At 47.5% G+C, this 13,181-nt stretch overlaps 1 protein-coding gene across 3 annotated transcripts in view; it reads right to left on the bottom strand.

The window, feature by feature from the left end:
- Positions 1-108: 108 nt before the first annotated feature.
- The window catches only part of FGD1 (FYVE, RhoGEF and PH domain containing 1), a 43,450-nt gene continuing 30,377 nt past the window's right edge, over positions 109-13,181 (bottom strand). For 2 of the 3 annotated variants that reach the window (XM_012747826.3, XM_012747825.3), the window contains 10 exons: positions 8,057-8,115; positions 7,771-7,917; positions 7,287-7,379; positions 7,042-7,121; positions 4,287-4,317; positions 3,677-3,778; positions 3,188-3,313; positions 2,850-3,011; positions 1,616-1,759; positions 109-1,051 (listed from right to left, as the gene is read on the bottom strand). In XM_012747826.3, coding sequence (XP_012603280.2) covers positions 746-1,051; positions 1,616-1,759; positions 2,850-3,011; positions 3,188-3,313; positions 3,677-3,778; positions 4,287-4,317; positions 7,042-7,121; positions 7,287-7,379; positions 7,771-7,917; positions 8,057-8,115 — 1,250 coding nt within the window. In that variant the 3' untranslated portion in view covers positions 109-745. Of the gene's footprint in view, positions 1,052-1,615; positions 1,760-2,849; positions 3,314-3,676; positions 3,779-4,286; positions 4,318-7,041; positions 7,122-7,286; positions 7,380-7,770; positions 7,918-8,056; positions 8,116-13,181 lie in introns of those variants that run through there. The other variant, XM_012747828.3, reaches the window with a different exon arrangement.

Genomic DNA, 13,181 nt, shown 5'->3' on the forward strand with positions numbered 1-13,181 from the left:
GGAGCTGAGCTTCAGAGTTCAGCAAGGGAGTGGTATCTGGGCTCACCCTAGTAGCCTGGTACTTTGGACAAACAGATGCATGAACAGAGCACAGCAGGGCTCTGAAAGTTACTGTAAGCCAGAAATAAACTGTATTTTTCTTAAAAAACCAAAACAAAACAAAGAGTATCCATTGTCCTCCCCCCATTCCCCTGTCCTGCCCGGTGGCCCTGCCATGGGTCTGGACGATAAAATACTGGGTAGCCTTGGGGCTGGGTAGAAGCTGTAAGCCATGGGAGAGGCAGGAAGGGTCTAGTTATCACCCCGAGGGGAGTCATACATGTGAAAACAGTGGCTGAGGTGGCAGGGGTGGGTCCTGGCCCCCAGGTCAGTGGCAGAGCTGGCACTTGAATCCCAGTTTCCTGCCTCTGATGCTTTAGAAGGAATTGGGTAGAGGCCGGATCTGTAGGGTGTTGGGGAATTGGGGGTGAGGGAATGGGGAATGGCCTAATTCAGGTGGGACTAATAACAGCTCCCACCCTCCCTGGGTATAGGGATTAAGAAAAAATTAACATTGCTGTGGGAATATTTTTTTTTAAAGCCCACGTTTTGTGAAAAGATGAATTAAAAAACCCAAGACCCAGCATTCGGGATTGAAAGTGCCCGTGATGGGAAGTTCAAGTATCGACTGAGCTGGGAGGGAAGGGGCTGGAGCCCCCAATTGGACATGGGCAGCTAGAGGGTGGGATGGGGGCTCCCCAATGCTCTAGGTCTTATCTCGGGTCTGGGGGGTTTCAGGAGGTTCAGCAGTGGCTCCTGAAGCTGCCACTGGTGCCTCTTCCATCTCTCTGTCCTCAGACAGTGTGGGCCCTGGGCAGAACGTGTCCCCACGGCCTGCCCGGCCAAGCACAGCCATCCAGCGTCGCTGTAGCTCCTCTGTTTCAGGGCTGAAGTACCAGCTGAGGTGGCTCTGGGTGATCTTGAAGACATGCCTTCTGTCAGGCCGCTCCCCTGCCTCAGGAGGCCCCACCTCAAAGCCAATGAGGGGCAGGCTGCGCTGGGCTTTCACATCCTGGGGAAGAGGGACAAAGCCGGGGTCACCCTGGGGCTGGACCTTCCCCTTACCCCAACTTCTAACTAGTTTTGCATCTGGTCCCCTCTTTTTCTACCCCTGCTCAAGAACCTTCTGTGACTCTACTGTTATCAACAGGAAAATGTCTGAACTAGGGCTAAAGTGTAGGCTGGTTCAAATACTTGTTGTTTCCTACAATCCCCACACCAGCTGAGCTATTCTCTTTAGCGTACCGAATAATGTTTTCAGGCCTTTGCACTATTGCCCCATCTGCATATTCTTCCCCATTCCAAATTGGACCTAGCAGTGTCCCATCTCCACTTCTGCTTCTTCCAGGAAGCCAGCTCCCCCACCATCTCACCCCCAGTTTTCCCTACATACCTTGGCCCACAATCACTCCTTGTCTCTGGCCGGTCTTTGCCTCCCAAGGGTGGGGCTTCTGATTTCTCCCTAGGTTGAGCTAGGCTCACCCTATTCCCCCAAGGCCAAGGAGAGGTCAAGGAAGTGGGGGAAGCCTGGCTTTTTCCAGGTGGCTGAAAGGACTCAAAGGAGTAGGATGCACACCTGAGGGGCTCCATAGATGTACAGCACCAAGGGTTCATTCTCCGGGACCACAAACCATGCCTTGTGCCATCCTTTCCCACCCTTCTCCATGTAGTGCAGGAAACTGCAGATGACGCTGTTCTCCGCAGCCACTGAGGCCTGTTTCTGTGGCCAGAGACATGGGGTGAAGGAGGTGGAGGTGGAATCAATGTTGACATAAGGCCTAGTCTGGCTCCTCTTGGCATTAACACCCCCTTCAGTGTAGGGACTGCTATTCCCATGTCTCATGAAGACCCTGAAGCTCAGGTGGCAGATTTGCCCAGTGTCACCCAGTAAGTCAGCTAGAGTTGAGATTGAAAGCCAGGCTTGTCTGCCTGAGTCAGGCCATGGCTACTGCCTCTAAAAGCCAGTAGGAAAGGGTGTACAGATCTCAGTGGTGGCATCTAAATGCCAGTCAGGTGTTCTTTCTTCAGTCAGTCCATTTTTTTCTCAAGTCATTCATGCATTTACAGCTCACCTTTTTTCATTTCATCACACATCTATTTCCCTACACTCAGCAAGGAGCAGCTAGCATTGTGGGTGTGGTGGTGGTGGGGTTGTTGGTTAACACAGTCTGGCTCAGAATCTCAGCTTGAGATGAAAATGTATTGACTTGGAGGGAGAACACCAAGAGCTATTGTGAGGATTAAATGAATTAATATATGCAAAGCATTTAGAATAGTTCCTGGCACAGAGTAAGTGCTCTTAAGTGTTAAAATAAATGACTCAATTTGTTTAAAAATGTGTGTATGTACGCATGCCTGGAAAGATAGGAAGGATATGTGTTAACAGTGGTAACTTCTGGGTATAAGAAATATGGTATTTTATTATTTTTTTTCTTCATATTGTCCTACTTATGCTACTTTGTAATAAGAAAAGGCAGTTTGTTAATTTTAAAAATTTTAGCTCTGCCACTCATTTGTGTATCTTGGGCAAATAACCTCTCTGGGCCTCAGTTTCCTCATTTGTAAAATAAGGATAATAATGGCATGGACAGAATAGTTACTATGAGAATTAAATGTCTAAAGCATGCCAATAAAAATTACTGTCTTTCATTCACTTTGGTATTCAATTTACTCAAGCCTGGGTTACTTGATCAGTGGGTGCACATAGCACCCTCCTGTTTCAGAGGGCCAGGCCTCCCCACTCACACTGGGTAACTGGTTGGAGCCCATTTGGTCACTGTGAGAAAGTTAGTCAGGGGCCTGGCTCTTACCTCCAGGATGGACCTCCGGCGCTGGGGCGTATGCTGGCTGCAGGCTGCACTGCTTCCGGGCACCCCGTGCAAGGCCACATAGCAGTCAGTGCACACACGGTTGGAGCGGTTGTTGTCATAGACGAGGCGGGCCCGGAACTCAGAGCACTTCCCACAAACCACCTGGGGTGGCAAGTAGGCAAGAGCAGCCTGATTCCAGCAGGCCTCCCCCTTCAGTGTACCAACTCCCACAGCAGACTTGTGGCCTCCCCCGACTTGGAGGGTACCCACTCACAAGTGGGCCTTCCGGCTGCCAGCCTGTTTCCTCCCTAGCTCTGCCCCTGCCCCCCAACACTCACATGCCCGCAGGCCTTGCAGTGGTGCCTGCGTTTGGTGATGGAATTGAAGGGCTCCTGGCAGCGCATGCACATGGTTACTTCCTTTTCCCGGATGGGTGTAGGTGCCCGCTTCCCAAGATCCACGTTCTGGTGGGAGAGTCAGGTCCCAGGTCAGAGACAGCTACTTTCCCTCCCTGTCCAGCCAGCCCTTGCCCCTAGGCTTGGATCATTGTGGCGGGAGGGTGGGTGGCAGCAGACACTTTCAGAAGACCTGCCTTGAGTCTTGGTTTTGCTCCTACCTCACTGTGCTACTGAAGGTGAGTCACTTCTTTCTGGGCCTTGGTTTCCCCAGTGATTGTGACCCTACCAATAGAAGACTGCTTCTGAGGTCATGCACTGCCTCTCTGATCTTTACCCTCTGGGAATGGGAGAGGATCATCTCAAGGTCAGGTGAGGACTTGGAGACCTGGAAGGGGTCCCAGTGCAGGGGGAAAGAATGGGGACTCTTACTGGAGAGTTGGGGGGAGTGTCTTCATCTTCCCTGTTTGTTGAGTTCAATAGTTTGAAGGTCTCCAGCGTTTGTTCATGCTTCAGGAGGGTGGAGTTGATGGCCTGAGGAGGAGGTATAAGAAATGAGGTCAGATCAGCCCACAAACCACCCACTTCTACTCTCATCTCTCTTTCCTGTGTCCTAGCCTGAAGTCAGAAAAGTTGGGTTCTAGGCCCAGCTCTGTCCCTGTTAGGCGGATGACTTTGAGCAAATCCCTCCCCAAATCTAGGTCATAGTGTTAAAATTGTAAAATGGGGGATGGGGAGCAGTGGCTGAAAAACCTCAGGTGGACTTCCTGACCATTGTCTGGGTTTAAAACTATACAGGGCTTGACTCACTGGTATTACACCCTCTGAGTAACCAGATATCTAAAAGAAGAGTTTGTGAGTTTCTGCTTAACCTCTGTACCCTTTAGCTTGCTTATCTGTAATATGGGGATGGTAAAGTTTGTTAGAAGGCAGGTGTCCAGGCCCATTCTGGTCAGATGTGTCTTGGGGAAAGTCTCCCAACCCCTCAGAGACCTGTTAATACTCTAACAGCCCCCTACCACAAAACCTTCTTGGATGTTACCTGGACCCAGTCTTTCTTCTCCTCCTCAGTCCTTGGGAAGAAAAAAAAAGATGTTGGGTTAGGTAGACCAACAAAAAGCAATTGGAGTGGTAAAGAGCAGGTATTTTGGACTCAGACAGACCTGGGTTTGACCCTCTGCTTCTTCATTTATTACTTGTGTGACCTTGGGCAAGTCACTTAACCTGTTTATTTATTCAACAATTACTAATATGTTCCCAGACGCTGTGCTAGGAACTTTGGCCCTAGAGAGGACCCTGCCCTCAGGGAGCTCATGGTCTAGCGGAGGAGATAGAAGGGGACAATGCCAGGGGATGGATCAGTGCCCTGCAAATAGGGCTGAGGAGCCTAGAGGAGGGGACATGCCCTAGCCTGAAGTTTGGGTGGGGACTTTGAAGGAAGGTTTTCTCAAGGAGGTGCTAGGCCTCAGGTAGAAGGGTAAGGGTGAAATGTGTGAGAAAGACTATGGAACATGTAAGAAACCACATCAATAATTTTGTATTGTTGGGATGTCAAGTTTGAAAAAGAAGGGCAGTTTTTTTGTTTTTTGTTTTTTTTTTTTTGAGACGGAGTCTCACTCTGTTGCCCGGGCTAGAGTGCAGTGGCGTCAGCCTAGCTCACAGCAACCTCAAACTCCTGGGCTCAAGCAATCCTTCCGCCTCAGCCTCCCAAGTAGCTGGGACTATAGGCATGTGCCACCATGCCTGGCTAATTTTTTCTATTTTTAGTAGAGCCGGGGTCTCACTCTTGCTCAGGCTGGTCTTTTTTTTTTTTTTTTTTTTTTTATTTATTTATTTTTTTATTTATTTATTTTTAACCTGGGTCCTCTAGGCTACTCAGGCTGGTCTTGAACTCCTGAGCTCAAACGATCCGCCTGCCTCACCCTCCCGAATAGCTGGGACTACAGGCCTGTGCCACCATGCCTGGCTAATTTTTTCTCTATATATTTTTAGTTGTCCAGCTAATTTCTTTCTATTTTTTTAGTAGAGATGAGGTCTTCCTCTTGCTCAGGCTGGTCTCAAACTCTTGAGCTCAAATGATCCTCTTGCCTCAGCCTCCCAGAGTGCTAGGATTACAGGCATGGGCCACCATGCCTGGCCTATTTTAATTTTTTTTTTTTTTTTTGAGACTGAGCCTCACTCTGTTGCCCTAGGCTAGAGTGCTATGGCATTAGCCTAGCTCACAGCAACCTCAAACTTCTGGGCTCAAGCAATCCTTCTGCCTCAGTCTCCTGAGTAGCTGGGACTACAGGCATATGCCACCATGCCCGGCTCATTTTTTTATATATATATATTTTTTTTTAGTTGGCCAGCTAATTTCTTTTTAGACTAAGTCTTACTCTGTTGCCTGGGCTAGAGTGCCGTGGTGTCAGCCTAGTTCACAGCAACCTCAAACTCCTGGGCTCAAGTGATCCTACTGTCTCAGCCTCCCTAGTAGCTAGGACTACAGGCATGCGCCACCATGCCCAGCTGATTTTTTACATATATGTTTTTAGTTGGCCAATTAATTTCTTTCTATTTATAGTAGAGACAGGGTCTTGCTCTTGCTCAGGCTGGTTTCGGACTCCTGACCTTGAGCAATCCTCCCACCTCAGTCTCCCAGAGTGCTAGGATTATAGGCGTGAGCCACTGCGCCTGACCAAAATTTTTAGGCATACAGAAAAATAGATAGGATAGCACAAGTATAATAAATATCTATATATCTACTATATAGATACAAAATCTTCTATATTTTGCTATATTCATGTATATGTATACACAGTCATGTATCACTTGATGATTAAGAGTTCTGAGAAATGTGTCATTAGGCATATTTGTTGCAAGAATGTCATAGAGTATACTTACAAACCTAGATAGTATAGCCTACCACACACACCTAGGCTATATGGTGTAGCTTATCGCTTCTTGGCTACAAACCTATACAGCATGTTACTGTACTGAATACTATAGGCAACTGTAACACAATGGTAAATATTTGTGTATCTAAACATAGAAATGGTACAGTAAAAATACACTGTATTTTTACAGTGGGACCACCACTGTATATGCAGTTTGTCATTGACCAAAACATCATTAAGCAGCACACTGTATATGTGCATATGTACGTGTATACAGATGTATGTGTCTGTATACATATGTATTTTTTGGGTGATGAACCATTTTAAAGTAATTAACAGACAGGATAATAAATCCTTAGCATGTGTCACTGAAAGGCCATTCTCCTATATAACTACCATACCATTATTATACCTAAGAAAGTTAGCAATAATTCCTCAATATCCAATGATCAGTTCATATTTAAATTTTCCCTATTGTCCCACAAATGTGTTTTAGGGCTGTTTTTCCCAAACTAGGCTCCTATCATGGACCACCAAGCATTGCATTTGATTGATATTTCTCTTAAATCTATGAATCTACAATAAACTATTGATAGTGTTATTCATGTTAGGATTAGTATCCTACTCTTCCCTCTCCTCTAACAAAACCCATCAGAAGAAATTCTTGTTTTAATCAGGGAGACCTTATTCATTTTCCAAAAGGCCCTCCTGGCAGGAGTGCTACCTCTCCCCACATCATGAAGTACTCACCCTGGGTCCAGTGATGTCTAACCCTCAGGGATCACCCCCATTGCTGAAGGGCAAGCTTGCATCTTTGGGGAAAGGTGCCCACCCTTTCTCTGGAACAATCTCTGGGCCTGGAATGCCTCAGCATATCTGAAGAAAAGAGGGGCCTGGAGAGGCACTGGCAAGGGCAAGTACCTGGCCTGGAGCTCCAGGGAGCGCTGCTTTCCTGACACCAGGAAGGTCCGAGGCAGATTGAGGTTGGAGCTCTCCTTTAGCTGAATGGAGGGGGAAATGGGCACGTGAGGCCTTCTGAGCTCCACAGGGCTCTAGACCTCTGTACACATGCACACACAGATGTGGGGTCAAAACTAGCATGCCTTTGTTTCTCCCAACAACAATGCCCCACTCCAGGTTCCCACTTTCCGCCTCCAGGTGCTCACCTCCATGCCATCTACATCAATGCGTGCCCGCACACTAAACTTCTGGCCAAGGAGCCGCAGCCTGGGCACGCAGTAAAGGAGGCGGTCGTTGAACTAGGAAGGAAAAAGTTGGGGATGTATGTGCAGAGGACCTAATGGGGATGTGGCCTAGCTCCCTACCCCGATGGGACTCCTGAAGCTTTACTGCTGAGGACTCAAGGTAGAAGATGGAGAAGATAACCCTGATTGGGCACAGGGGGTCACAAAAAGCCTAGGCATGGAAGAAATTTCCTAGTGAGTGGCCTTGGGCAAGTCACTTCCCTGTAAGACTTAGTTACCTCATCTATAGAGAAAAATAATTCCTAGTGTAGGTAGTGAAAATAAAATGAGTTACCAGAGGAGAGAATGGCTAGTGGGAAGTATAATCTTGAGTGAGCATCAGGTCTATATGTGTGTGTGTGGAGGGGTGGCATGGTGCACTCACAACCCCATGCACGGCACTTACTAGTATGAGGTATCGGTCTTGAGTGGTCCCATTCTTTGCTGACAGCTTAAGGATGTGGCCTTCTTTTATGAGCTCTTTGGTGGGGCTCACAATGTCCTCCTCACCCCCTAGCAGTTCATATACCTTCAGCAGCTTGTGCATTCGCTCCTGGCAGAAGACAGGGAACAAAAGGCAGGGTTGCCAGCCTCCCCTCAGATGCCCACAAATTGCAAGCTCCTCTGACCCCAGGACAGAGACACCACGGGTGGGTGGCCAAGGAAGGGCAGGGGCTAGAAGGGCAACTCACCATTTTGCGGATGGCAGCATTAGAGTGCTCTGCTGCTGTGGCTATCAGCTCCAGAGACTCTACAGGTAGAGAGAGGGGAGGTCAGATGGGAAACTAACAGAGAGGAGGCTCCTATGGGGCTTCTCTCCTCCGTGAATACCTCCTCCTGGCCTGACCACACCCTCCCCAGCCCAGAAAGCACTAGCCTCAAAGATTTCCATAGCAACATCATTTAAGATGAGAAACTGTCTCAACATCACAATAACAGAATCACAGTACAAAGGAATACCTGGCAGCCAATAAAATACAAGCTTGCCACAATCATTATTACTATCAGTAACAACAGTAAAAGCTACATATGTAACTGGAATGACACATACCCATGTTTAACAAGTTGTCTCTGGATGGTGGGACTATGGGTGGTTTTTATTGTCTTTAGATTTTTCTGTATTTTCCATAGTTTTGACAAAGAACATGTATTACTTTTATAATCAGAAAAAAGCTACACGAAGAAACAAAGAGATGATCCTATTCTTTGTCTCAATAATTCTGATTATAGGTATCTATGCTAAACAAATACACATTCTATGCACAAATACACTTTCATTGTGGTGGTGTTGACAACAATGCCAAACTGGAAACAAAAATGTCCAACTACAGGGGTTCAATTAAATAAATTATGGTGCCTTCATATAATGGAATATTAAACAACCTTTACAAGTGATACTTATATAGGGTTTTTAATAATCTGGGAAATGCTCAAGGTATTTTAAGAAAAGAAGGAGATACAAACTTATATATACAGAATGATCTCATTTTTGCAAATATACATGTTTACAAAACATCAGAAAGAATATATTTCAAAATGTTGATCATGATTGTTTTTTGGGTGCTCAGATCACAGGTGATTTTTCCCCCTCTACTTCTTTCATCTTTTCTGTAATTTCTACATTTCCTATAGTGACCAGATATCATCAGAAAAAAAAAGCTGAAATGAGCCCCCTCTTTTTTTTAAGAGACAGGGTCTCACTCCGCCACCCAGGCTGGAGTGCAGTGGCACAACCACAGCTCACTGTAGCCTTGAACTGCTGAGCTCAAGTGATCTTCCTGCCTCAGGAAGCAAGTAACTAGGACTACAGGTGCATGCCACCATGCTAGACTAATTTTTTTTTTTTTTTCAGAGACAGGGTCTTCCTGTGTTGCCCAACCTGGTCTTGAACTCCTGGCCTCAAGTGATCCTCCCACCTTGGCCTCCCAAAGTTCTGAGATTACAGGTGAGAGCCACCATCTACATTATCTTCACACATTAACAAATCCCACTCATGTCTAAGGCCTAGCCGCAGCTTCACTACATCCCACTCTGTAAGTTCTGATTTCTCCATTCAGAAGATGCACCTGTACGGGAGGAGCACAGGTGCTTCTGAAGAGGGTCCATACAGTTGGCAAACCAAGTCTTGTTTTCCTAGGAGCCTCTCTTTCCATGACCAAGTGTTGGTACTCTGGAAGACCTGTGGCCCCTGTCCCAGCTCAGACCTCCACAAGCCTTTCTGGTGCCAGGCTCTAAACTCCAACCCCTCTTCCACCCAGGCTGCCAGTAGGAGCTTTCTCACATAGCTTACTGTCACTTGTCTGTTCAAATCTGTCCATGGATTCCCTGTGCCTACAGGATAAAGACCTAGACCAGGCGTCCTCAAACTACGGCCCGCGGACCACATATGGCCACCCAGCACATTTATCTGGCCCTCCGGGTATTTTTGCCACCACTGCCTCTCCTGCTTAGCAGCCAACTCGTCCCGGGCCCACAGTGCACACTCTCCAATGGTCTGAGGGACAGTGAACTGGCTCCTTGTTTAAAAAGTTTGAGGACCCCTGACCTAGACCTTCAGCTTGGCATTTAAAGCCCTTGGTGATTTGGCTCCTGCTGAACACTCCAGCTTCCTCCACGTGTACCTCCCTGAACTAAGACTCAGAGAGAAGGCAGCCACCCTAGGTTGTTTAGGTGGGAGGCAGCAGAGTTGGCATCAGGGCTAGGACTGATTTCCCAACTGCCTTTTCTCCTATACATTCTGTATTTCCCTCACCCCAGTGTAGGGGGCAGCCTAGCTGGAAGCTGTAGGCACCCAAGCTCAGGCCTGTGTACATCACTGGGCTCAGACTAGAGGCTTTGCTATAAGGAGTTCCGTCTGGAGATGTCTTATATGGAGTATAGACTGGCATTTCCAGGAGTCCAGTGTCTGCAGGCTCTGTGTAGGGGTTCAGTATGGGGATGTCAGTCCAGGATTTCACTTGGGGGTTTAGGATAGGGAGTGCAGTTTGGGGAGTTTGATGTAGAGGCTTGGTCTGGAAGCTTTAGTTGGGCCTGTTCTGGACTTAGCAGTCTGGGATCTTGGTTTGGAGTTCAGTCTTAGGCTCAGTGTAGGCAGTTGAGGCCAGGAGTTCCAGCTAACCTGGTTTGGAAAGTTCAGTCTGGGAGGTAGAAAGTGGGCAAGTCAGTCTGGGGAACCAGAGATATGATTCAGTGGGGCTCAGACCTGGAGCTACTTTGTGGGGCTCAGCCTGGGATTTTAGTCTGAAGCATAAAAAACAGGGAGCCCAGCTTAGGATCTTAGGCTGGGAAGCTTAGTGGGCACACCTCAGGCTAGCTCTCATTCAAAGATTTTCATTCTGAGCAGCTCAGAAAACCAGACTGGGAAGTTCTTTCTGGGAGTTCCATCTTTGGACTCAATATATGGGCGCTCAGTCTGGGAGGCTCCGCTGGGGGAGCTCAATCAGCCAAGCTCAAGCTCTGATGTTCATTCTAGGGGCTCAGATAGGGTTGGTACAAAACAGGAAGCTAAATTTGGTAGGCTCAATCTGGGGGCTGATTTTAAGGGGATTCAGTATGGAGGGCGTTAGCCAGGGCATTCTATAATAAAAACAGCTGACAGGCCGGGCACGGTGGCTTACGCCTGTAATCCTAGTACTCTGGGAGGCCGAGGCGGGCGGATCGCTCAAGGTCAGGAGTTCAAAACCAACCTGAGCAAGAGCGAGACCCTGTCTCTACTATAAATAGAAAGAAATTAATTGGCCAACTGATATATATAGAAAAAATCAGCTGGGCATGGTGGCGCACGCCTGTAGTCCCAGCTACTCGGGAGGCTGAGGCAGCAGGATTGCTTGAGCCCAGGAGTTTGAGGTTGCTGTGAGCTAGGCTGATGCCACGGCACTCACTCTAGCCTAGGCAACAAAGCGAGACTCTGTCTCAAAAAACAAAACCAAACAAACAAACAAACAAACAAACAAACAAACAGCTGACAATTATTGAGCCTTTCCCATGTGCCATGCACTGTGCTAAAACTTTTACTTGGATTATCTCATTTATCTGCAAAACAACTCTATGTGGTAGGTTTAGGGTTATCACCCCCATTCTACATGTGAGGAAACTGAGGCTGAGAGGCTGGGCAACTTGACCAAGGACACAGAGTTAACAAAAGGGCCTCTCTCTGGAGCCCACTCTAGGGAGTTCACATTGGCAACTCACTTTGGGTGTCCAGTCCAGGGAGCTCATTTGGGGAATTAAAACTGCAGAACTGTGTCCTGGGAGCTCAATGTGGGGGTCTGAGTGGAGAAATGAGATGGGAGGATCCTTCTGGGGACCCTAGTCAGACAGGTATAACATGTGCAGACTCAGTATGGCAGTGAGTGGCCCTTCTTGGGTCTCAGTAAAAAGCCTAGTCTGAAAACCTTAGTCTGCTGAACTCAGCCTGAGAATATCAATCTGTGAATCCAAGTCTGAGAGATAGAAAATACGGGGTTTAGTCTTGGGGAAGTCAGTCTGGAAATTGAGACTGGGAAGATCAGACTAGGCGCTTAGCCTGGGTGGCTTAATTTGAGGGACAATCTAGGGTATTAGTCTGGGGGCTCAGAAAGGGACTCTCAAAAATAGGGTTTTCCAGTCTGGGGACTTGGGCTAGGGAGAACACAGTCTGGAATCTGTCTGGAGCTTAGTCTGGGCTACTGAATCTCAGGGTTTCCTTTAGGTTCACACTGGGGAACTCTGGGAATCCAGTCTGCGGGCTCAGTGAGGTTTCAGTCTGAGGGATACTAAATGGGGGGATTAATCAGTTTGGCAATACCCATCTATAGAATCATGACCAAGGAGATCAGACTGGGAAGCTCTTTTGGGGGAATCTCACTCTGGGACCTCAGGATGAGGACTCTGACTAAGAAGCCACTCTCAGAGCTCAGGGTGAGGAGAACATTCTGGAGGCCTATCTGGGCATCTATAATTGGTACCTCAGACAGGGCTTAATCTGAGAGCTCAGGTTGAAGATGTCAGGGCTCATCCCAGGGAATCAGTCTGGAAGGTTCTTTCTAGAAGTTTAGGTTATGTGGCTAATCCTGGCATCTCAGTGGGTGCTCTTATTTTATTTGGGGGAGAAATGAGGTACTTATTTAGTCTGCAGATATTCATCTATAGAACTCAGCTAGCAAAACTTTCTAGGGGTCTAGTTCTTTCTAGAGGTCCAGGCTTGGAAGCAACATGCCCCATCTGGTGGGGTGGAGGGGGCTCAGTTTGAGAAGAGGACACAGCAGTGGACACAAATGTCTGCTCTCCATTCTTTTTAAGAGATGTGGTCTTGCTCTGTTGCCCAGAGTGGAGTGCAGTGGCACAATCATATCATAGCTCACTGTAACTTTGAATTCCTGGGCTCAAGTTATCCTCCTACCTCAACCTCCCGAGTAGCTAGGACTACAGGTACATACCACCACACCTGGCTAATTTTTTTTTTTTTTTGATTTTTTATAGAGATGGGGTCTTGCCATGTTGCCCAGGCTGGTCTCCAACTCCCAGCCTCAAGGGACCCTTCTGCCTTGGCCTCATAAAGTGCTGGGAAATTCAGCAAAGAATGATAGTTTAAGAAAAAAAATAAATAAATAAATAAAGTGCTGGGATTATAGGCACAAGCCACCATGGTTGGCCTGCTCCCCATTGTTGTGGCTTCCAGGACCACACACTTTCCTGGTTTTCCTCCCATCTTTAGGGCTGCTCCTTCTAAGTCTCCTTTGTTAATCCCACCTCCCTGAGCTTTGTCCTTGGACCCCTTTTCTCTTTCATTTACACTCACTCCCTCTGGTGATCTTGGCCAACCCCATCGCTTTGAAT

Source organism: Microcebus murinus, chromosome X (genome assembly GCF_040939455.1).
Source record: "Microcebus murinus isolate Inina chromosome X, M.murinus_Inina_mat1.0, whole genome shotgun sequence".
NCBI classification, from domain to species: domain Eukaryota; kingdom Metazoa; phylum Chordata; class Mammalia; order Primates; family Cheirogaleidae; genus Microcebus; species Microcebus murinus.